A 26,301-nucleotide genomic window follows, 5' to 3' on the forward strand; every position below is an offset into this window, starting at 1 on the left:
AGCGCACGTGCTGATAAGCTGCATTGATCAGCGACCACGCACTCACACACACAACAAGACGAGAAAGGAGACAGCGAATTCATAAACCGTGACATTGTCTCTCTCACTGTCAAAAGAATATCTAAATAAGATACTTTTAGTTGTTATTATCTTGTTCTGAGTTATGTTGAAGGGATATGGAAATATAGCTCTGTTGTGAATAGGCCCTATGCGATAATTACGGGCTACTGATATTATTATTTATAAATGTATAATTAAACTTTTTAAAATGTACAGTTTGGTGTTGTTTTGTTTTTAAAAGATATCCTAATACAACAAATGCATTAATCTCTCAATTGGGTATTTATCATTAAAGATATAGAGTTTGCAATCTAACGGTCAAAATGACCGCTTGTGGCAGTTCTAGTAGTTATGGAATTCTGGCACTTCTAGTGTTAACGTTAGTTAATACAAATCCAGCTGTTCATTGTTAGTTCAGGCAAAGAACGTATATTGACAAGAAGTGAAAGCCAATAGAACGTTCCATTGCAACACCAGCGCCCAGCAGCAGCCCTACGCGTCCGCCATTTTGGGGTGAAAGCGACTCGGCAGTCATATATTATACATATATTTAGTCCAGTGCAGAGGTCATTTTTAGGTTGAAATAATTAGGTGATTATTTTAATTCACAACAGTTAACGTTATATCCGTTAAAAAGAAGTTGCTACTAGGCTTTTCCCCCACATAACTTGAGACAGGGAAGTTCAAGGATTTAATTAATTATATTAATCTCTACATTAAGTTTGACAGGTAAGAAGAATAAAGTGATGTAAGTTCATAAAGTTATAACGTTAGACCGTTTCCCAGGAGGTACACATAACCTTACATACAAAAATAAGTTCAATGAAATAAATGAATTCAGCAAATAAATGTAATTGTACTAAAATGTAAATGTTGGACAATAAATATATAACAGCAATAGAATAGCTTTACAGTAAACTGGTTTTTTTGCAGTACTATTTTATATTAATGACCGTTAAAGCAAGCCTATGTAAACAAAAAAACACAGATAACGGACACACCAATGCATCATGTTAAGATCATCATGTTTGTAGCACGATCCAGGGGATTAAAACGTACAAAATATATTTCAGGCCTAGTGGAGTTGGTAACTAATAATAGTAGTAAATGTGTAAAGTTGCATAAAAATGCAAGAAAAACTACCTAAAAAACTGTTATCTGTGCTGTTGCCCAGTAACTCCAGTTGGAATTTTCACCCCAAAATGGCGGCCGCGCCACCTAGTGGCTGTTCCCAGAAAAGCATCGGAGTTTCGCCTCTTGTTCTTCTATACTCTTTGGTTCAGGTTAGTTCACAGTGCATTAACTAATGTTAACAAGATTTTAATAAAGTATTTGTAAATGTTGAAATTAACATTAACAAAGATTAACAAATGCTGAAGGAGTATTGTTCATTCTTAGTTAATGTTAACTACATTAGTTAACATTAACTAAGAATGAACAATACTCCTTCAGCATTTGTATAATGCTGCTGCTCCATCTATTGGATAACAGTGGTATTACAGACTATATACAGTTGAAATAAATGAATGGAAATTTGGTTTTCACTTATATCTCGGGAACGAGATAATGAAAAAATTATCTAAAGATTGGGGGCGTTCCCGAGCCCCGCGACGATAGATTTGGATCAAGAACCCCGAGAGAACCTTACCATCAAAATTTGAGCGTGCAGCGACTTTCTGTTTTCGAGTTATGAGTGAATTTGTCCTTGGGGGGCGTGGCCCAACGTTATACTTTCGTTTTCAGCCTTCCTGTGACACAATTGTAAATAGTAATAAATAAAATAAATAAATGCAGTCCATAATACTCCAATAGATGAATTTGGACAAAATGTGATTGTAAATGTTGAAATAATGATTTTAGAAATTCTAAATATGAATTATAAAACAATATTAGGGAGTAGTATGATGAAATGACAGCAAGGGGCAGTAAAATACCACTTTGGTATTTTTTTAATAAAAAAATAGCTTTAAGCATTTGTTTGTTAGCCAATGCTGAAAGCTGATTAAAAAAAAGATTAAAAATGTCGGTAACACTTTACAATAAGGTTAATTTATTAAACATTAATGTATTAATTAACATTAACTAACCATGAGCAATACATTTGTTACTGTTTTTGTTCATCTTTGTTAACGTTAGTTAATACAAATCCAGCTGTTCATTGTTAGTTCATGTTAGTTCACAGTGCATTAACTAATGTTAACAAGATTTAAATAAAGTATTTGTAAATGTTGAAATTAACATTAACAAAGATTTACAAATGCTGAAGGAGTATTGTTCATTCTTAGTTAATGTTAACTACATTAGTTAGCATTAACTAAGAATGAACAATACTCCTTCAGCATTTGTATAATACTGCTGCTCCATCTATTGGACAACAGTGGTATTACAGACTATAAACAGTTGTATAAATAAAAACTTTCGTTTTCAGCCTTCCTGTGACACAATTGTAAAGAGTAATAAATAAAATAAATAAATGCAGTCCATAATACTCCAATAGATGCATTTTTACAAAATGTGATAGTAAATGTTAAAATAATGATTTTAGAAAGTCTAAATATGAACTATAACAATATTAGGGAGTAGTATGATGAAAATGACAGCAGGGGGCAGTAAAATATCACTTATTGGCTGTTAGCCATGCTTGACCTTTTTTTAAGAAGCTATGAGCATTCATTGAAAAGATATTGGCTTTCGGTCAAGGCTACATATTGAAGTGACCCTATTATAGTCATCCAAATGTTATACATTACAAGTTATACATTTTCTGATAATTATTGTTCTAGAGAGTACAGAGCAATAGATGAATTGGGACAAAATGTGATTGTAAATGTTAAAATAATGATTTAATAAAGTCTAAATTTCAATTATACATAACAATTTTAGGGAGTAGTATGATGAAATGACAGCAGGGGGCAGTAAAATACCACTTATTGGCTGTTATAGCCATCCAAAATGTTATAGCCATCCAATTTACACTATTACAGCCATTCAAATGAAGAAATTACACCTTTTCTGATAATTATTGATCTAGAGAGTCCAGATAATTGTACTGCACTGGTTTTAAACATTAAGATATGAAAATTTTACGATCATAGATGGAAAAGACCATTTACAGCCAATACAGGCAATTTACCATAGGAAATATATGGTTTTAAAGCTTTTTAACAGTTATAGCGCCACCTATGGTCCGATCTCCATGAAACTTTGCATGCTTCCTCACCATGGTATGACACATATGCTCATCAATTTTTGTCAAGTTCTGAGTTTTCATTTATTATTTATAGGCTTTTGAGTGTATTTTGACACGCCCCTTTTCTAAATGACCCTGTTACAGTGAACCAAAGGGCAAAGTTCAACTTTTTTTTGATAATTATTGATCTAGAGAGTCCAGAGAATTGTCCTAGACTGGTCTGGTTTTGATCGGGCGAAAAACCAGGGACTAGTTCGCAAAAGTAGGTTTTTAACATATTCGTGAATATTTAATGAACGATTTGATTGACAGCAATGGTTCTAGAGGCAAAGTTGTTCACCATGAGGATATCTATAAAATGATATGCATTTTGGGGGGATGTGTGCAACACCACGTGATTACAGAGCCGTAAAACTCGTTAGCGCCAACTAGTGGCCGATTTCTTTCAAAACTCTTACAGACCTCTTAGGCCATGAGTCGAACATGCCCATCGAGTTTCGTTCCGATTGGCCTCCGTTAACCTCGTCTCATAGGGGCTCAAACTTCATTGGTCAATGGCGGCCATGTTTTTTGAGATACGCCAATGTCCTCATAGACATACATGGGGCCTTGGACCAAGACACTGCATACCAATTTTCAGGTAAATCGGACTAACGGTCAGTCCTTTATATGTTTTTTTCATGTTATAGCGCCACCTAGTGTTTGATCGTCGCGATTTTTTTACTGTGACCTCAGATTGAACTCATGCACAACTGTACCAAGATTGGTGAACCTACCTAATTTACTTCTGGAGTTATAGTCGTTTTAGTAAAATAGGCTCCTCCCACAACGTTCTTTTTGCGCCCCCTAGCGACCGGAAATCGAAATTTCTACTTTTTTACGATTATAATTTATATTCAGACTCCACAGAACATTTGTGCACTGGTTTGGTTCCGATCGGGCAAAAAATCAGGGACTAGTTCGCAAAAGTCGTTTTTTGACAAAATTCAAAATGGCGGAAAATCTATCATGACGGAAATGAAATCGGAGATATACGTTTTTTAAGTCAGGAGTCCAGCTTTCCAATGATATAAGACACTTGAGTCTACGATTTACGGTCTAGGAGTTATGAGCAGTTTTGCGCAATTGGTTGCTATAGCGCCACCTATGGGCCAATCGGGCTCATAATTTGATAAGCTCTCCTCGATTTTTGTACTACCATCTGACAAAGTTTCAAGTCTCTAGCACTTACGGTTTGGTCTGCACGATGCGTTTTACGGCAGAAGAATAATAATAATAATAATAATAATAATAATAAAAATCCTTACAATTACAATAGGTTTTCAGCACTTCGTGCTTGAACACCTAATTAAAGCTGCTAGCAGCATTTAGCGGTGTTCAAGCAGTAAAGGCCTTTAAGGCCGTTAAGCACAAAAACATCAAAAGACATTAAGTTTTATGTAGCAAGCATTTAAACATTGACATCATAGATGGAATAGACCATGTTTTAGCATGATTTACCATGATATACCAAATTTAGTGTGATTTTTCATGATCTACCATGTTCCAGTATGATTTACCATGAATCTAGCATGATTTACCACAGTTTACCATGATTTCCCATGTTATAGGATGATTTACCATGATATACCACATTCTAGAATGATTTACCAGGATTGTAGCATGATTTACCATGATTCATCACATTGCTAGCATGATTTGCCATGATCCACCATGTAATAGTATTTTTTACTATGATTTACCATGTTTCTATCGTGATTTACCATGATTTACCACATTGCTGCATTGATGTGAAGGGCCAATAAAAATGAAGTGATAAACTCTGACAAAAAATGATTGTGTTATAATAGTTAACATGGAAAAACTGGTTTGCTTTAGTGCTTTGATTTACTGTTGAAAATCAAGTGTGTCAAAATGAGAGTGAGACAATAAGTGGTCTTCTACTGCCCTCTGCTGGCCATTCTACTTATTAATAAAGTGTTTTCACAGGTGCTTTTACACTCATATGTAGACATTTGATCACACACACACACACACATACACACAAAGTCATTATATAAATATATTTTAATGGTCTATAAGCATTTAATGTCTTTGCAAGCTATTAATCAGATTATTCAGCATTTATTCAGAAACCTAGGACTACACACACACATTCTGTTGTAGATACAGATATTTTAACTATGTGATGGAAAAAAGATATGTTTACTGCAATTGTCCTTCAGGATTCATATTTCTCAATGTACTACAATAGTCAGTTTACCATGGTTTGTCTTAGTTTACCTTGATGTTACCTTGTTGTGACCGAATGTTACACAATAATTTATCATGATATACCACATTCTAGAATGATTCAGCAGGATTGTAGCATGATTTACTATGATTTACCACGTTGTTAGCAATTATGTGAAGCTTCAGAACAGTAAAGTGAATTGAAAGACAAAATATGATTGTGTTATTATAGTAATTGTCACATAAGGTTATTTTTTAGTGTCTGAATATATGAATGCAAAAGCACATGTGAAAAGACTATTAATAAGTATAATGTCCAGCAGAGGGTAGTAGAAGACCACTTATTGCTATAGTACCACTTTTATTTTGAACTACTTGGTTTAATCAGTATCAGGGTTTCCGCGGGGTCATAAAAAGTCATAAAACGTCTTAAATTTAATAATAAGAATTTTAGGCAATAAAAAGTCATAAAAACGTCCGGCTTTTCCATACAAGGTCATAAATTACATTTAGCCACATCTTAAATTGATATGCTCATTCATTCATTATCGCGATATAATGTTTTCTCTATAAAACGATATTAAGAGTTCGATAAATGTTAGATCATGTTTATGCGCCAAAAGCGGAACGAAACTCATTTGAACCGCGCGCGCCTCACGGAGCGTTTATCCGCTCGGCTCAAAGTCCAAACGGCAGCGTAGCGCGATCAAGCTCACTAGAGCAGACGCGTTCTTATACTGTCTATGGTTAACTTTGATCAGTCTCGATCACGAGATCCAGTGAGAAGCACTTGAATTCAGCGAAGAACACAAATGTCTCAGTGATTTAAACCAGTTTAAAGGCAGATGAAACAGCGCTGACGAACAGGAGAAACACTGTGCGCAACTATACAGTCAGAAAGCTTTTCCATCTACACATTTACATCCTTTACCATGGTTTTACTGTAACGTTAGCCTAGTAATATTAACTGCACCATGAAATGTGGGATACATATTGAATTGTATTATATTATTAATGTAGACAATGTATTAAAGGACTAATGGAATATAATTACAGTATTTATGTATTTAGGCTATAGCCTACTGTTTTTCATACATTTCATAAAGATACGTGCCATCAAAGTCAGGCAACACAAACCTGTTTCAAGACTTGAAACAATATCCCCCATTAGCACATGCAGAAACTAAGAAATTAATTTTGAAATAAAGATATTATTTTTGTTAAGGAAAAAATACAAATGTTTGAATGTTCTACCTCAGATTTGTGAAATGTTCACCTGTTTGGCAAGTGTTTGTCATGATATGTTTTGACAATAAAGAGTAGTTTAAAACCACAATTAACGCTCTGGTTTCTACAACTTTCAGTTAGGAACAAAAATCTGCCTTCAAAGTTCAAAGAAATAAAGAATTGACATTTATCGTCATAATTATCGATATTGACTGATATTATCGTGATAAGTGTTGTGTTGTTCCTGTGTTATTGATACTTAGGAAAAGGGAGCCTTCAGTTTGTTACTCTTAAGAAAATGGAACCTTTAAATAATTAAACTTATTACTTTTAATGAAAGTCAATAAAAAAAGACTTTTGAAAGGAAGTTATTTTTCGTAATTCGAGTAGGTCATAAATTTAAATAATATTGGTCATAAAAAGGTCTTAAAAGGTCTTAAATTTGACTGACTAAACCCTGCAGAAACCCTGAGTATTGTGCACTAAAGCAAACCAGTCTTTCAATGTGAATACCATTATGCATGCTTACACACACACACAAACACACACACACACACAATTGTGGGTTATGATATTGTGAAAATCTCTTTTTGTGGTCCTTAAGCATTTCAGATATTTATTTGTGATGTAAAAATATTAAACTTTCTAATAAATCATTATTTAATATTATATTATAAGCATTTGTTTGTTAGCCATTGCTGAAAACTGGTTAAAAAAGATAAAAAATATCTAATGCTGTTGCTCCCTCTAGTGGACAACAGCGGTTTTACAGCCTACATAAACGGTTGAAATGAATGACACGAAATTCGTTTTTTTTTTTACTTATATCTCGGGAACGAGAAAGTGAAAAAATCTGAAACTCAGAACTTAGATAGGGTTAGAGGAGCCCTCTTGAATAAGACCATCCCCGTGTTGCTGAGTGATTGCTGTCGGGAGTAATGTCCGTTTAAATGCATATCTTTGTGGGCTTATATCTCGGGAATGCCCAGGCCAAATCGCACCAAACTCGAATCGAAGCTAGCTGAGGACGAGCCCTTTCCAACAAGCTCTTCCACAAGGATCTAGATGGTGTGGATCAAGAGTTACAGCCGTTTCAAGTTGGGGTTCTCACAGATTAGCGATCCGCGGGGGGGGGGGGGGGGGCGCTCCCGAGCCCCGCGACGAAAGATTTGGATCAAGATCCCCGAGAGGACCTTACCATCAAAATTTGAGCGGGCAGAGACTTTCCGTTTTCGAGTTATGAGTGAATTCGTGCTTGGGGGGGCGTGGCCCAATGTTTTACTTTCGTTTTGAGGCTTCCTGTGACAATTAATTATAGAGGCAAATTTTGTCTGATTTGTCTGAAATTTTTCAACGCCGTACAGAGTGATATTACACATGTTCTTGACCTTTTTTAAAGAAGATCTGAGCATTCATTTAAGAGATCAGCATTTACAGCCAATACAGGCAATTTGCCATAGGAAATGTATGGTTTTAAAGCTTTTTGACAGTTATAGCGCCAACTATGGTCCGATCTCCATGAAACTTTGCATGCTTCTTCACCATGTTATGACACATATGCTCACCAATTTTTGTTTAGTTCTGAGTTTTTATTTATGATTTATAGGCTTTTGTGTGTATTTGACACGCCCCTTTTCTAAATGACCCTGTTATAGCCATACGAAAAATGCAAAAGTTCAACTTTTTTTCAATGATTATTGATCTAGAGAGTCCAGAGAATTGTCCTAGACTGGTCTGGTTCCAATCGGGCAAAAATCCAGGGACTAGTTCGCAAAAGTAGGTTTTTAACATATTCGTGAATATTTAATGAACGATTTGATTGACAGCAATGGTTCTAGAGGGAAAGTTGTTCATCCTGAGGAGATCTATCAAATGATATGCATATTTTCGGGATGTGTGCAACACCACGTGATTACAGAGCCGTAAAACTCGTTAGCGCCAACTAGTGGCCAATTTCTTTCAAAACTCTTACAGACCTCTTGGGCCATGAGTCAAACATGTCCGTCGAGTTTCGTTCCGATTGGCCTCCGTTAACTTCGTGTAATAGGTGCTCAAATTCATTGGCCGATGGCGGCCATGTTTTTTAAATTACGCCAATTTCCTCATACCCATACATGGCACCTTGGACCAAGACACTGCATACCAATTTTTAAGTCAATCGGACTAACGGTCAGGTGGTCATAGCCCGATTTAGGTTTTTTGTGTGTTATAGCGCCACCTAGTGTTAGGTCGACGCGATTTTTTTACTGTGACCTCAGATTGAACTCATACACATGTGTTCCAAGATTGGTGAAGATATCTCATTTACTTCTCGAGTTATAGCCATATTAGTAAAATAGGCTCCTCCCACAACGATCATTTTACTCCCCCTAGCGACCGTGAATCGAAAATTCAACTTTTTTTCAATGATTATTGATATTCAGACTCCAGAGAACATGTATGCATTTGTCTGGTTTTGATCGGGCGAAAAACCAGGGACTAGTTCGCAAAAGTAGGTTTTTGACAAAATTCAAAATGGCGGAAAAATTTGCATACCGGAAATGAAATCGGAGATATACGTTTTGTTCTTCAGGCCTCCAGCTTTCCAATGATATAAGACACTTGAGTCTACGACATACGGTTTAGGAGTTATGAGCAGTTTCGCGCAATTGATTGCTGTAGCGCCACCTATAGGCCAATCGGGGTCATACTTTCTGAGGCTCTCCTCGATTTTTGTACTACCATCTGACAAAGTTTCAGAGCTCCAGCACTTACGGTTTGTTCTGCACGATGCGTTTTACGGCAGAAGAATAATAATAATAATAATAATAATAAAAATCAGTACAAATACAATAGGTTTTCAGCACTTCGTGCTTGAACACCTAATAAAAATCAGTACAATTACAATAGGTTTTCAGCACTTCGTGCTTGAACACCTAAAAATCTGAAGTTTCAGTCGCTCTGAGAACAGGAGACAGATTTTCTACAAAAAGACATCCAGATCATAATCCACCTCAGAAACAAACGCAAAAATTAATATTTTGAAGCCTATTTTTTTTTTTTTTGCATTGTAAGATTATGTTACAATTAAACACATGTAGACTTAAAAAAAAAAAGTAATACTATAAGTATATAGTCAGTTTGCGCTGCGTGTTTCCCGATAGAATCGCTCTTCGAAGTAACGCGAGTTTAGCGTTTGCCGTTTAGCAACAACAGTTACGAATTATTTTTCACATCTACAATTGTTTTTGTGGGCGGATGATTACAGAACTTCACTAGATTTGTAATGAAATGCGTTTGTAAACCTGTTTTCATAGAAACGGTCGTTTTCAGCCAAAATAAAAGCGCAACCAGTTTCCGTCAAATAAAAGCTCAACCAGTTTTCCGTCAAAAATAAAAGCGCAACCAGTTTTCCATCAAAATAAAAGCGCAACCACAGTTTCCGTAAATTAAAGCACAACTAGTTTTCCGTCAAAATAAAATCGCAACTACATTTTCCGTCAAATAAAAGCGCAACCAGTTTTCCGTCAAAATAAAAGCGCAACCAGTTTCCCATCAAAATAAAAGCGCAACCAGTTTTCCATCAAAATAAAAGCGCAACCACAGTTTCCATAAATTAAAGCACAACTAGTTTTCCGTCAAAATAAAATCGCAACCAGTTTTCCATCAAAATAAAAGCGCAATCACATTTTCCTTCAAATAAAAGCGCAACCAGTTTTCCATCAAAATAAAAGCGCAACCAGATTTTCCATCGAATTAAAGCGCAACCAGTTTTCCGTCAAAATAAAAGCGCAAACAATTTCCGTAAATTAAAGCACAACTAGTTTTCCGTCAAAATAAAAGCGCAACCAGTTTTCCGTCAAAATAAAAGTGCAACCACATTTTCCGTCAAATAAAAGCGCAACCAGTTTTCCGTCAAAATAAAAGCGCAACCATATTTCCCGTCAAATAAAAGCGCAACCACATTTCCCGTCAAATAAAAGCGCAATCACATTTTCCGTCAAAATAAAAGCACAACCACAGTTTGTCAGAATAAAGGCTCAGGGGTTATCTCTTGCAAGTGAAGACATTAACAAAGTAAAATAATACTTATGCAATATTAATTTTCATTCATTTTACAGTGTAATTTCTTTCCCAATAAATGGCTATTTCTGTCATAGGATTATTATTATTATTATTATTATTATTATTATGATTATAATATTCGAATTGTTTGGCTTCCTAAAAAAACACCAAATCCTATGGGAAACACTGTATAATATATAAAATAATAAATAATATTGAAAACATATTATAATATAAAAAAATATATAAATATTTCACGATTCAAATAATATATAATTATTTTCACTACAGTGAAATGAAAATAATGTCACAATACAAGAAAATAAATAAATAATTTATTATAAATAATAATATTTTTTGGGGGGATTTTGGTGTGAAATATGACCTGGATGTTTTTGAGACGGTTCAATATCATAGAAAAATCAAACCAAAAGGACTTCAATTTAGCATTACACTGTAGGTGATACACAGATCACATTTCCCATCATGCTTCACATGTAATAAACACACGTGCACGAGCACCAACAGATAAACAGATGAAGCTGCAAGCGGCACAAGACCTGAAGGACAGAGAAGTCCAACCGAGAAGCTTTAATGTATGAAAACATCATGTCTGAATGAGCGATCATCCTCACACACACACACACACACACACACACACACACACACACACACACACACACACACACACACACACACACGCACGCATGAAATGAAGCAAGCGTATGAATGTGACTCATGAATCGCTCTTACCTTCGGCTGGCGAGATCTCGCTCTCTTTATGCACCACTACTTTAGTGACGCTCATGTCTGGGTGCTGCTCTTTGGCCTCTTTAATAGCCTGAGCCAGAGCCTGACCCACAATGCACCAGCAGAGAGAAACACACACGCGCACAGCGGTTATCAGTCAATCAACGTGTGTGTTTATAGAGCAATATCAATGATTTGAATGTTAACACAAACTGTTCAATATCATAAAATTAACTGTGATTGTAATTGCATGCATTATAAAAGTGTGTTAAATATATAAAGATCTGATGAATCATTACAAGATGTGATTCGTTTATAGACGGAAAAACCGCCAGAATTATGCTATTTAATTTCACCCCAAAATTAATATTTATATAAATCGTAGGAAAGAAAAAGTGTCTATTTTATGCTTGACACACCTTAATAATTTGTTTAATAAAATACATTTATTATTACTAAAAATATTATTATTAAACATTTAAATACAAATATTATATAGGCCTATATATATATAGTAATCATTTTATCACACACACACACACACACACACACACACACACACACACACACACACACACACACACACACACACACACACACACACACACACACACACACACACACACACACACACACACACACACAAACACACACACAAACACACACACACATATATATAGAGTGATCGTTTTATTTGATAAATATAGTTTTTATTAATATTTTAAATTAGTTTATTTTCATAATTTCGTTGTGTTTTGGTCATTTTCTTAAGTTTTAAAAAAATATGTCTATACAGTTTTTATTTTTCAGTTTTAGTTATTTCACTACATCAAGTTAAACTAAATGAAAATGAGAAATAGATTAAGTAAAATAAGTTTAATTAGCCAGATATTTATTAGAATATATATATACATTTAATAGGGACAATATAGAATTATTTTATTGCATATATATATATTTTATTAATAATGAATGACTTCAGTGTGTGTGTGTAAATATATATAAATGACACACACACACACACACACACACTTAAGTCCTTCTTTACCTTATAAATAGATAAAACTTATTCTTTTTAGTCCCTATTAAATAAACTAATAATAATAATTAAAAAATAATGCATTTTCATTTTAAAATTGTATTTGATTTTTGTGTTTTGCGCGTTTAATGTCAGCGAGACACACTGAGAGAGACACTATTTCCTCACACACACAGGTTATCTCCTCACACACACAGGTTATCTCCTCACACACACAGGTTATCTCCTCACACACACACAGGTTATCTCCTCACACACACAGGTTATCTCCTCACACACACAGGTTATCTCCTCACACACACACAGGTTATCTCCTCACACACACACAGGTTATCTCCTCACACACACACACAGGTTATCTCCTCACACACACACACAGGTTATCTCCTCACACACACACACAGGTTATCTCCTCACACACACACAGGTTATCTCCTCACACACACACAGGTTATCTCCTCACACACACAGGTTATCTCCTCACACACACAGGTTATCTCCTCACACACACACACACACAGGTTATCTCCTCACACACACAGGTTATCTCCTCACACACACACACAGGTTATCTCCTCACACACAGGTTATCTCCTCACACACACAGGTTATCTCCTCACACACAGGTTATCTCCTCACACACACAGGTTATCTCCTCACACACAGGTTATCTCCTCACACACACAGGTTATCTCCTCACACACACACACAGGTTATCTCCTCACACACAGGTTATCTCCTCACACACACAGGTTATCTCCTCACACACAGGTTATCTCCTCACACACACAGGTTATCTCCTCACACACACACACACAGGTTATCTCCTCACACACACACACAGGTTATCTCCTCACACACACACACAGGTTATCTCCTCACACACACACACAGGTTATCTCCTCACACACACACAGGTTATCTCCTCACACACACACAGGTTATCTCCTCACACACACAGGTTATCTCCTCACACACACAGGTTATCTCCTCACACACACACACACAGGTTATCTCCTCACACACACAGGTTATCTCCTCACACACACACACAGGTTATCTCCTCACACACAGGTTATCTCCTCACACACACAGGTTATCTCCTCACACACAGGTTATCTCCTCACACACACAGGTTATCTCCTCACACACACACAGATTATCTCCTCACACACACAGGTTATCTCCTCACACACACAGGTTATCTCCTCACACACACAGGTTATCTCCTCACACACAGGTTATCTCCTCACACACACAGGTTATCTCCTCACACACAGGTTATCTCCTCACACACACAGGTTATCTCCTCACACACAGGTTATCTCCTCACACACAGGTTATCTCCTCACACACACAGGTTATCTCCTCACACACAGGTTATCTCCTCACACACACACACAGGTTATCTCCTCACACACAGGTTATCTCCTCACACACACAGGTTATCTCCTCACACACACACAGGTTATCTCCTCACACACACAGGTTATCTCCTCACACACACACACACAGGTTATCTCCTCACACACACAGGTTATCTCCTCACACACACACACACAGGTTATCTCCTCACACACACAGGTTATCTCCTCACACACAGGTTATCTCCTCACACACACACACACAGGTTATCTCCTCACACACACACACAGGTTATCTCCTCACACACACACACAGGTTATCTCCTCACACACACACACAGGTTATCTCCTCACACACACACACACAGGTTATCTCCTCACACACACACACAGGTTATCTCCTCACACACACACACAGGTTATCTCCTCACACACACACACAGGTTATCTCCTCACACACACACACAGGTTATCTCCTCACACACACACAGGTTATCTCCTCACACACACAGGTTATCTCCTCACACACACACACACACACAGGTTATCTCCTCACACACACAGGTTATCTCCTCACACACACACACACAGGTTATCTCCTCACACACAGGTTATCTCCTCACACACACAGGTTATCTCCTCACACACAGGTTATCTCCTCACACACACAGGTTATCTCCTCACACACACACAGATTATCTCCTCACACACACAGGTTATCTCCTCACACACACAGGTTATCTCCTCACACACACAGGTTATCTCCTCACACACAGGTTATCTCCTCACACACACAGGTTATCTCCTCACACACACAGGTTATCTCCTCACACACAGGTTATCTCCTCACACACACAGGTTATCTCCTCACACACACAGGTTATCTCCTCACACACAGGTTATCTCCTCACACACACAGGTTATCTCCTCACACACAGGTTATCTCCTCACACACACAGGTTATCTCCTCACACACACACAGATTATCTCCTCACACACACAGGTTATCTCCTCACACACACAGGTTATCTCCTCACACACACAGGTTATCTCCTCACACACACAGGTTATCTCCTCACACACACAGGTTATCTCCTCACACACACAGGTTATCTCCTCACACACACAGGTTATCTCCTCACACACACAGGTTATCTCCTCACACACACAGGTTATCTCCTCACACACACACAGGTTATCTCCTCACACACACACAGGTTATCTCCTCACACACACACAGGTTATCTCCTCACACACACACAGGTTATCTCCTCACACACACAGGTTATCTCCTCACACACACACAGGTTATCTCCTCACACACACAGGTTATCTCCTCACACACACACAGGTTATCTCCTCACACACACAGGTTATCTCCTCTCACACACACAGGTTATCTCCTCTCACACACACAGGTTATCTCCTCTCACACACAGGTTATCTCCTCACACACACACAGGTTATCTCCTCTCACACACACAGGTTATCTCCTCACACACACACAGGTTATCTCCTCACACACACACAGGTTATCTCCTCACACACACACAGGTTATCTCCTCACACACACAGGTTATCTCCTCACACACACACAGGTTATCTCCTCACACACACACAGGTTATCTCCTCACACACACAGGTTATCTCCTCACACACACACAGGTTATCTCCTCACACACACAGGTTATCTCCTCACACACACACAGGTTATCTCCTCTCACACACACAGGTTATCTCCTCTCACACACACAGGTTATCTCCTCACACACACAGGTTATCTCCTCACACACACAGGTTATCTCCTCACACACACACAGGTTATCTCCTCACACACACAGGTTATCTCCTCACACACACAGGTTATCTCCTCACACACACAGGTTATCTCCTCACACACACAGGTTATCTCCTCACACACACACAGGTTGAGCGATCTCTGTACCTGGTCGTGGTCGATGTCTGCGTCTCCTGTGATCACGATCCTCTTCTCGATGCGAGTCTCTGAGATGCCGTCCTTCACCGTCTGACGAAACACAATCAAACCGGTTACGCTTCCCACATCGACATCACGCCTGGATTCTGTGACTCTGCCGGATTTAACACTCATCCTTCCCTCGGGAAATGTTGACGTGGAAATTATGGACTTTTGTCGCACCTGAACCACGAATACACCCAAAAACTTTAATGGATTCGAGGAGTTTTGTGGTTGAAATGTAAAAAGTAACAAATCCTCTCGGGTCAATTTGACCCCCCTAGGAATGCTTCAGTACACATAGAAAAACCTAAAAATACTCAAAATTCAAACTAAAAATGCTAAAACTTCACCCAAAAAAAATACGATTTTATAATGTCTGCATGTGTATCTGAATCATAGCACACTGAAGAGAAACTGGCTCTAGGACCCAGCGGAACAGCTCAGGTGCTCCATAAGCCCATCTAGAGTCATGAAATATCATGTATTATTATTTATTTTTCCAAAAGAGGTCTGCAAAGACACCCAGTGTAAGATATTTTGAACTGAATTAAAAGGGTTTATGCATGAAATTGTGAGTTATTTTTAGTAAGTTGAAAAAATGTGCTTAAATGACTAATTATTTATTGATCAAATCTAGTAATTTAAAGGTAAAAAAAAAAAAAAATTGCATAATTTTTTTTTAAATCAAATAAGCTTTCTAAAAAAAAAAAAAAAAAAAAAAAAAAAAAAAAAAAAAATGACTATAATAGTAGGGCTTTGGGATCATTTTGAGCCGCGAGGGAAGCATGAGTGTTAACACACAGATGAGACTGAGCGTTTGACTGACTTTAGTGATGTGTGTGGTGGTGGTGGTGCTGTTGTTCTCTGATGTGATCGTCTGAGCGCTCATGAGGACGCCTGGATCCGACTCGCCATTCGCATCAACCTTCAAACACACACACACACACACACACACACACAAGCATTACAAACGGACATACCTATAGAGCTTCTGTAGCCCCGCCCCTTAAAAATCTTTTAAAATCTTCCCGGTCGAGTGACATTTGTTAAGACATCTGCTTTAAACACTACAATCCTCATGATAACTTTTGGTAACTTTACACTAAGTAAATCCACTTCGAAAGCTAATTAGTCCTGGACAGCGATGCCATAGAGATATACAGAGCGACCGCAAAAACACAAGTTCAAAGACAATATTGTAAAGACGCGGCGCTCGTTTCTCTGGCGCATACGGTCTATAGACTGAACACAGTATATAGACTGAATACACATGTGCGTCGCAGCGTGGCGATTTTTGAAGTTTACACGGAAAATGTCAACGCTTGCAGTTTGGATCCTGTTTCAAGGTTTGCGTTCTCGAGCTCCAAACACTGTTATCGTGTAAATGAACGGCTAGAACGCATTAAAAGTTTTCAGTTAAACGGTGTCGTGTTAGCGGCCCATACGTTAATAACTAATGATCTTTCCAACGGAAGTGAATCAAAACTAACTTTATTCTAGAGCTGCTGTAAAGCCTAAACAATCTCTGTTACTGTAATCTCCTGTTATCACTGTAAAGCTGCTGTGAAACTCTATATATTGTTAAAGCGCTGTATAAATGAAGCTGACTTGACTATATACACATCCTCAGGAACAGGAGTGTTTACCTCAGAAGACTCGTACGTGATGGTCTTGGTCTCAGTGTGAACCACGGGGACGTCTTTACCCGGCTCCTCCGACTGCTGATCCTGAAACAGAGAAACCACTGTGAAACACTCGACTCTCTCAAGCGCATCTGCATCGCAAACCACCATCAGCTTCACCTGGAACACACACACTTCAGCTGGAACACACACACTTTAGCTAATCATACTGGAGAAACGCGGAAAATGAGAGTATCGTGCAAATGCTCAATTATTTCAGTAATTCAACTTAAAAGGTGAAACTAATATATTATATAGACTCATTACATGCAAAGTGAGATATTTCAAGCCTTTATTTGTTATAATTGTGATGATTATGGCTTACAGCTTATGAAAACCCCAAGAATATTGTGAAAAGGTTTTCATAAGCTGTGAGCCTGTCAAAAGTGACAGAATCTTTTTGTAACCTTATAAATGTCTTTAGTATTTCGAATAAATGCTGTTCTTTTGAACCTTCTGTTCATCAAAAAATAAAAAATAAAATTGTACAACACTTTTCAACATTGATAATAATCATAAATGTTTATTGAGCATCAGATCCTCATATTAGAGTGATTTCTGAAGGATCATGTGACACTGAAGACTGGAGTAATGATGCTAAAAAAATTCAGCTTTGATCACAGGAATAAATTACATTTTAAAATAAATTAAAATAGAACTTATTTTAAATTGTAATAATATTTAACAATATTAGTTTTTTTTTTATTCAAATAAAATGTACCCTTGGTGAGCATAAGAGACTTCTTTTAAAAACATTAAATAATCCTTCCGATCACAAAATTTTCAACGGCAGTGTACATTGAACTGAATTTGAGCTGATTATAGCGGAATTCAATTAGTTTCATAATTGATCAACTTTGCAACATTGACACAGTTACTGAACTAAACCGAATCAACATTAAACTGAATAATGACATTATTGTCTTCTACTTTATAGCTGAAATTTAATTGGTTTCAGGATTGAATTTTGAAATATTAAACACTGTTATTGAACTAAACTGAATCAACATTGAACTGAATAATGACATTATCTTCTGAAAAGCTGCTTTATAGCTCATGTTTCATAATGGTGGATTTTGAAACTTTATCACTGTTATTTTATACTTTGAATCAATCTGAAATAAAAGTGGACTCAACGTCACGACTGGTTTCTTATTCAATCATGCGTTGAAGGCAAAATCAGCAGTTTGAGTGGCGAATGGAAAAGTCCAGCTGCTCATGACATGCATGTGTGTGTGTGTGTGTGTGTGTGTTATAACAACATCTGTGATCATGCAGGGTTGTGTATTTAATGTGATCAATCACATTCATCACACACTTCCAATCGTGAAGAAGGAAGAAAGAGAGGATTCCATCATTAGTCAGTGCCGGTGTCAGCGCAGAAACACACGGCGACCCAGATGCATTCTGGGAGTGATTACCTCTACTGTATGTTCATGCACTTCCTGCTTTACTTCCTGTACTGAGACTTCCACTTCCTGTTCTGCATGTGATCCAGAAACCAGCTCATTCTCTTCATCCTTCTCATTTTGAACGTGCAACACTTTTGTTTTCATAACATCTGACGTTTGAAACATTGACGGCTCGTCTTCATCTTTAACGTTGATCGTCTTCACTTGAGGTTGGTCTTCTATCTTGTTCTGGTCAGTTGATGAATCAGACGTCGTATAAAGTTGAAATTCTCCATAATATTGAGTCTCCAAGTTGATGGACTCGTCCTCTTCATTAAAAAACCAGAGCTGGGACCGATTAAACGTTTCTCCAAATGCTTCGTCAACACGTTCTTGATCAAAACTCTCAATGCGGTTGTGGAACAACGCCGACAGCTCATTCTCATTCTGCTCTTGGGTTTCTCCAGTGGTTTCTTCCATTGCAGTTTCCTTGAGTTCATCTTTAATCTCAAAACTTTGGCGTTTCGGATCCCAGATTTGGAGTAAATCTTCATCCTCTTCATGGTTAATGATTTCTGGGATTCCAGCAGGAATGTCTTGGGTTTCTCCAGTGGTTTCTTCCATTGTAGTTTCCTTGATTTCTTCAACCTGAATAATTTGGCTTTTCTGATCCCAGATTTGGAGTAAATCTTCATTTTCCTCATGGTACGTCACTTCTTGGATTCTAGCAGGAATCTCTTGAGTTTCTGATCTGGTTTCTTCTCCTCCAGATGGAGTTTCCATTGCAGTTTCCTTTATTTCAACTTCAACACTTTGGCGTTTTGGATCCCAGATTTGGAGCAAATCTTCACCATCATCTTCATGGCACATCATTTCTGGGATTCCAGCAGGAATGTCTTGGGTTTCTCCAGTGGTTTCTTCCATTGCAGTTTCCTTGATTTCATCTTCAATCTCAATACTTTGGCATTTCGGATCCCAGATGTGGAATAAATCTTCATCCTCTACATGGGAAATCATTTCTGGGATTCCAGCAAGAATCTCTTGGGTTTCTCCAGTGGTTTCTTGCATTGCAATTTCATTGATTTCTTTGACTTCAATACGTTGGTTTTCCAGATCCCACATTTGGAGCAAATCTTCATCTTCTTCACGGCATATCACTTCTTGGATTCTAGCAGGAATCTCTTGGGTTTCTGATCTGGTTTCTTCTCCTTCAGACAGAGTTTCCATTGCAGTTTTCTTGATTTCATCTTCAACTTCAATACTTTGGCATTTTGGATCCCAGATGTGGAATAAATCTTCATCATCATCTTCATGGTTAATTATTTCTGGGATTCCAGCAGGAATGTCTTGGGTTTCTCCAGTGGTTTCTACCATTGCAATTCCATTGATTTCTTCAACCTCAATACATTGGTTTTTCAGATCCCAGATTTGGAGCAAATTTTCATTTTCCTCATGGCACGTCACTTCTTGGATTCTAGCAGGAATCTTTTGGGTTTCTGAGCTGGTTTCTTCTCCAGATGGAGTTTCCATTACAGCTTCCTTGTTTTCATCTTCAACTTCAATACTTTGGCATTTTGGGTCCCAGATTTGGAGCAAATCTTCATCATCATCTTCACGGCACATCATTTCTGGGATTCCAGCAGGAATGTCTTGGATTTCTCTTGTGGTTTCTTCCATTGCAAATTCATTGATTTCTTTGATTTCAATACTTTGGTTTTCCAGATCCCACATTTGGAGCAAATCTTCATCTTCTTCACGGCATATCACTTCTTGGATTCTAGCAGGAATCTCTTGGGTTTCTGAGCTGGTTTCTTCTCCAGATGGAGTTTCGATTACAGCTTCCTTGTTTTCATCTTCAACTTCAATACTTTGGCATTTTGGGTCCCAGATTTGGAGCAAATCTTCATCATCATCTTCACGGCACATCATTTCTGGGATTCCAGCAGGAATGTATTGGGTTTCTCCAGTGGTTTCTTCCATTGCAGTTTCCTTGATTTCATCTTCAATCTCAATACTTTGGCATTTCGGATCCCAGATGTGGAATAAATCTTCATCATCATCTTCATGGTTAATTATTTCTGGGATTCCAGCAGGAATGTCTTGGGTTTCTCCAGTGGTTTCTACCATTGCAATTTCATTGATTTCTTCAACCGCAATACTTTGGTTTTTCAGATCCCAGATTTGGAGCAAATTTTCATTTTCCTCATGGCACGTCACTTCTTGGATTCTAGCAAGAATCTTTTGGGTTTCTGAGCTGGTTTCTTCTCCAGATGGAGTTTCGATTACAGCTTCCTTGTTTTCATCTTCAACTTCAATACTTTGGCATTTTGGGTCCCAGATTTGGAGCAAATCTTCATCATCATCTTCACGGCACATCATTTCTGGGATTCCAGCAGGAATGTATTGGGTTTCTCCAGTGGTTTCTTCCATTGCAGTTTCCTTGATTTCATCTTCAATCTCAATACTTTGGCATTTCGGATCCCAGATGTGGAATAAATCTTCATCATCATCTTCATGGTTAATTATTTCTGGGATTCCAGCAGGAATGTCTTGGGTTTCTCCAGTGGTTTCTACCATTGCAATTTCATTGATTTCTTCAACCGCAATACTTTGGTTTTTCAGATCCCAGATTTGGAGCAAATTTTCATTTTCCTCATGGCACGTCACTTCTTGGATTCTAGCAAGAATCTTTTGGGTTTCTGAGCTGGTTTCTTCTCCAGATGGAGTTTCGATTACAGCTTCCTTGTTTTCATCTTCAACTTCAATACTTTGGCATTTTGGGTCCCAGATTTGGAGCAAATCTTCATCATCATCTTCACGGCACATCATTTCTGGGATTCCAGCAGGAATGTATTGGGTTTCTCCAGTGGTTTCTTCCATTGCAGTTTCCTTGATTTCATCTTCAATCTCAATACTTTGGCATTTCGGATCCCAGATGTGGAATAAATCTTCATCATCATCTTCATGGTTAATTATTTCTGGGATTCCAGCAGGAATGTCTTGGGTTTCTCCAGTGGTTTCTACCATTGCAATTTCATTGATTTCTTCAACCGCAATACTTTGGTTTTTCAGATCCCAGATTTGGAGCAAATTTTCATTTTCCTCATGGCACGTCACTTCTTGGATTCTAGCAAGAATCTTTTGGGTTTCTGAGCTGGTTTCTTCTCCAGATGGAGTTTCGATTACAGCTTCCTTGTTTTCATCTTCAACTTCAATACTTTGGCATTTTGGGTCCCAGATTTGGAGCAAATCTTCATCATCATCTTCACGGCACATCATTTCTGGGATTCCAGCAGGAATGTCTTGGGTTTCTCCAGTGGTTTCTTCCATTGCAGTTTCCTTGATTTCATCTTCAATCTCAATACTTTGCCGTTTCGGATCCCAGATGTGGAATAAATCTTCATCATCATCTTCATGGTTAATTATTTCTGGGTTTCCAGCAGGAATCTCTTGGGTTTCTGAGCTGGTTTGGAGCAAGTCTTCATGACAGCTTCTGCTGTGTAATGCTTGATCCTCCAGAACGACACCTTCTTCTCTACTTGAAGCCCATGAAGAGCGTCTCCCCATCGCGATGGCCTCACTCAGGGCCTTCATATACTTCTCTTTTTCACCAGCAGAGGGAGTTTGAGCCCGCGTCTCACAGCACACCTCCACCTGTGGAGCAACTGAACTCTGGGACAAAAACGGCACACTTCATGTCACTCTCTGTGTTTATTACAGAGCAAAACCACTTGCTTCATCAACAGCATCAACATTTAAATGAGCTCCGCCACATTGTGAGTTGAGAAAATTTACCATCCATAAATATTTCAGAAACAAGTGACCCCAAAGTTACCAACAAAGTGTGTGTTTGCAGCATAAAAGCTGTTGTGTCTCAGATTCGAGTCCTTTGGTCACAATTCTTCCTCTTAGACATTCCTGCATCTCTCTACTGTCTTAAAACGATGAACAACTCACTAGAGAGTGAGTAGAAAACATTAAAGCATGCAATATTACCGTGATGTGAACGTGAACTCTCTCTCACACGTCAAATTAGTTAATCCGCTTATTGATCTGTAAGATTTACAATACCTGCATGTTAATTTAATCCACCGTATCTGATGGACAACCGTCCAATGATCCTCTGGCTTGTCTTGACAAGATTCCTATAATCCCGTTTCATTCCAGAAGATCTGATCTGAATGTCTGTCCTTCACTAACCCCAGCGGCCGAGATATACAGTACGACCCTAGTGTGTTTTTGTTTCATAATTCAGGGTCTCGAAGGTTCTGTTTCAAGCTTCTTGAAACAACATAAATTTGTAGATTTACAGAAGGTCTTAAAAGAAACGACAGTAGTAATATTATCTATGATGAGAGAACGTCAAATACATCAACAAATCAAACAGCCACTCGTTGTGGAAAAAGCGTCAAGGCTTTAACCCTCTGGGGACCAGAGTGTTTTTGGGGCCCTTTGGATGTTTTGACATGCTCTGACATTTGTGCTTTTTTCAGTTGCTTATAAACATATTAATGGCACAGGTGAAATTAAACTCTATTTAGCACAAACAGGTCTACCATAATGTGTGAGCAACATGTATGTACATGTTTGTATTTTTGAGAGAATATTGTTTATGCGTGGTTATTGAAAAAACTAAAAAATAAAGTTTTTGAAATAAGGACACAAAAAACATACTAAATATGAGTCCACAAGACTTTTGACTAATGTACGTTGTTGCCTAGAGTTTTTGCTTCAAAATGATCTGAAAATCATCCTTCCTAATCATTCACATAAAACAATAGATTGTTTTAAATTGTGAAAAACATTTTTTTGTTTGCCAAGGCAATATGCGGATGGGCGGAACGGCCCAACCCCTATCATGAATAATTAAGTGGTTCTCAGACAGTGACCCTGCATAATAATGAGCCTTTCATTCAGGGGTGTCACACAAGAAAGAATGTAAGGACAATATATATATATATATATATATATATATATATATATATATATTGTCATTGCATTCTTTCTTGTATATATATATATAGCCTACATGTATATATATATATATATATATATTTTGTCATTGCATTCTTTCTTGTATATATATATAACCTACATGTGTATATATATATATATATACACACACACACACACACACACACAAACACACATATATATATATATATATATACAAACAATCAAAATATAAATGAAAGGCAGAATCACATTTTTATTCATACCTGGAAACAAATCCTGGTCAAATGCTATATGGGCCATTCTACAGAATTGGTTCAAAGTTACAGTTGGAAACATCTTGAAAAGAAAATAGTCTTTTCCCATAAATGTCTTATAAAGTATTATTTTTTAAAGTAGACCAATACAATAAAAATAAACCAGTCGCATTTCAAAGTCGCTCGCGAAATGACCGCCAGGTGGCGCAAAGGGACATTTATCAAAACGTAAGTGGGGCTAATGTCAATTAACAACAGTAAGGATGAAATTCTACAAGTTATGGTAATTTACAAATAAGCCTACAACAAACATTTATTTTTAAACAAATATTTTTAAATATGCAACATGCACGTTTAAACAACAAACAATACAATCTGAACCAGCGCTCCTGTATTGAGACATGCAGCGCGTTTCAGTTACGATCCTGGTTCCAGTGGCCTTAATACATTCACGGCTTTTTAAAATGTCACAAAGCGTTTTGAGATGGTTTTGAATGAAATATTGAAGTTTATAATTAGGGTATTTTGGCACACCACGCCGAGTGGCTATGCATTATTCTAAAATCTGGCTTTATTCTGGCATGTTGAATTAGAGTTTGACAAACGCGGCGGCGCGTTCATTTGGATTTATTTTTCTCATAACAGCTAAAAGAACTTACTGCGTAATTGTTGGTCATACAGATAAGATATCATCTTTTAAAACTGTAAAAGGTCTACTTTTATTCATGTAGGTAGGCTAAAGTAGGCCTACACTCACACAGGCTAACGACAAAACGTTTTCTCGCTCATGTGAGAAACAAACGTTTGGGCATTTCTCAGTGAGGAAATTAATAGCCGAGCGGTAGAACTTACGATTCATCATCAAGATGACACGGGTTCAAATCCCGATCAAACATGGTCTACTGCAAATTTTATATTTATTAATGCAGAGAGATTTGTCTAGCTCTAAAACTCTGTTACGCCATACAGTTTTTTGGTTATATTTATAAAATAAAATTACCATGCATTTCCATTTTACACTAGGAACAATAGTATCGAACACAACGACGTTGCATCTGTACCAATCGTACGAGGCTACCAATCGTAATTTCAAAAGCAGTTCTGTAAAAAAAGTAATTTTACATATATAGCCTATATATATATATTTTTTTTTATTAGGCCTATTATTATTATTATTATTTTGATTCCCTACAACCTAGAGTTTTTAAAAACATGGTTTTAAGTAAAGTGTGATTTGCCAGAGGGGACGGGGATTTCCTTCTGGTCTAAACATCCCTGCTTCTGCTGAATTATTTGAATCCCCACACCCCTCCCTCCACAGTAATCAATGCTATAGGCTACTTCACCAATAGACCATATCAAATATAAAATAGAGATATGCAACAAGCACGTTTAAACAACGACAAACAATAAAATCAAAACCAGCGTTTCAGTTGTTCATTAGTTCAAGTGGCCTTAATGCATGCACGGCTTTTCAAAATTTTACAAAGCGTGTTGAGATTATTTTGAATGAAATATTGAAGTTTATAATTAAGTGTTTTGGCAGACCACGCCGAGTGGCCCTATGCATTTTTCTAAAGTCGGGTTTTATTCGAACTTTTGCTAACGACAAAAACAGTTTATCTGTCGTCTCTGTCTCCGGGAACTGCGCGTCACAAAAATGAACCGAAGCCACTTCAGCTCAGTCACTATAAGAAATCGGCTCTGTCTAAAGCCTTTAAATGTCTAAATATTCTGGCTAATAAATGTTATCTGATTATGTAATCCATATGAAAACGAGAGGTACAGAGGATGTACTCAAACATGTAGCCTGTAAGCGCTTCCCAATGAGAAAATGACAAGGGTGAAAATCTCGCTCTAATTAAATGTAGCAGGCTAAATCGCCCTGAATTAAAATGTAAAAACAGATCAAATAATGTATTTGTCGAAATGTTGCGATATTGTTTCATTTAAGTTCATAATTATTCAATACATGTTATTTAATTTAGCAGCATTACCACAAAGCACCGTGGTTCGATATTTATTTGAATAAAAAAATAAAAAATAAAAAACTTAATTCACAAATTGCATGCCTGGTTGAAAGGATCCAAAGATCCATGTAGACTTTAATATTGAGTTGAACATTTTGTTCATG

General features: G+C 37.4%; 1 protein-coding gene across 9 annotated transcripts in view; it reads right to left on the reverse strand.

Annotated features, from left to right (window-relative positions):
- The window catches only part of epb41l3b (erythrocyte membrane protein band 4.1-like 3b), a 115,318-nt gene that overhangs the window by 8,429 nt on the left and 80,588 nt on the right, over positions 1-26,301 (reverse strand). For 8 of the 9 annotated variants that reach the window (XM_056242177.1, XM_056242174.1, XM_056242173.1 and 5 more), the window contains 4 exons: positions 17,531-17,611; positions 16,711-16,809; positions 15,852-15,932; positions 11,507-11,606 (listed from right to left, as the gene is read on the reverse strand). In XM_056242177.1, the coding sequence (XP_056098152.1) occupies positions 11,507-11,606; positions 15,852-15,932; positions 16,711-16,809; positions 17,531-17,611 (361 nt within the window). The remainder of the gene's footprint in view (positions 1-11,506; positions 11,607-15,851; positions 15,933-16,710; positions 16,810-17,530; positions 17,612-26,301) is intronic. The other variant, XM_056242176.1, reaches the window with a different exon arrangement.

Source organism: Rhinichthys klamathensis, unplaced genomic scaffold (genome assembly GCF_029890125.1).
Source record: "Rhinichthys klamathensis goyatoka isolate OS25496 unplaced genomic scaffold, OSU_Roscu_1.1 h1tg000703l_1, whole genome shotgun sequence".
In the NCBI taxonomy this organism is placed as follows: domain Eukaryota; kingdom Metazoa; phylum Chordata; class Actinopteri; order Cypriniformes; family Leuciscidae; genus Rhinichthys; species Rhinichthys klamathensis.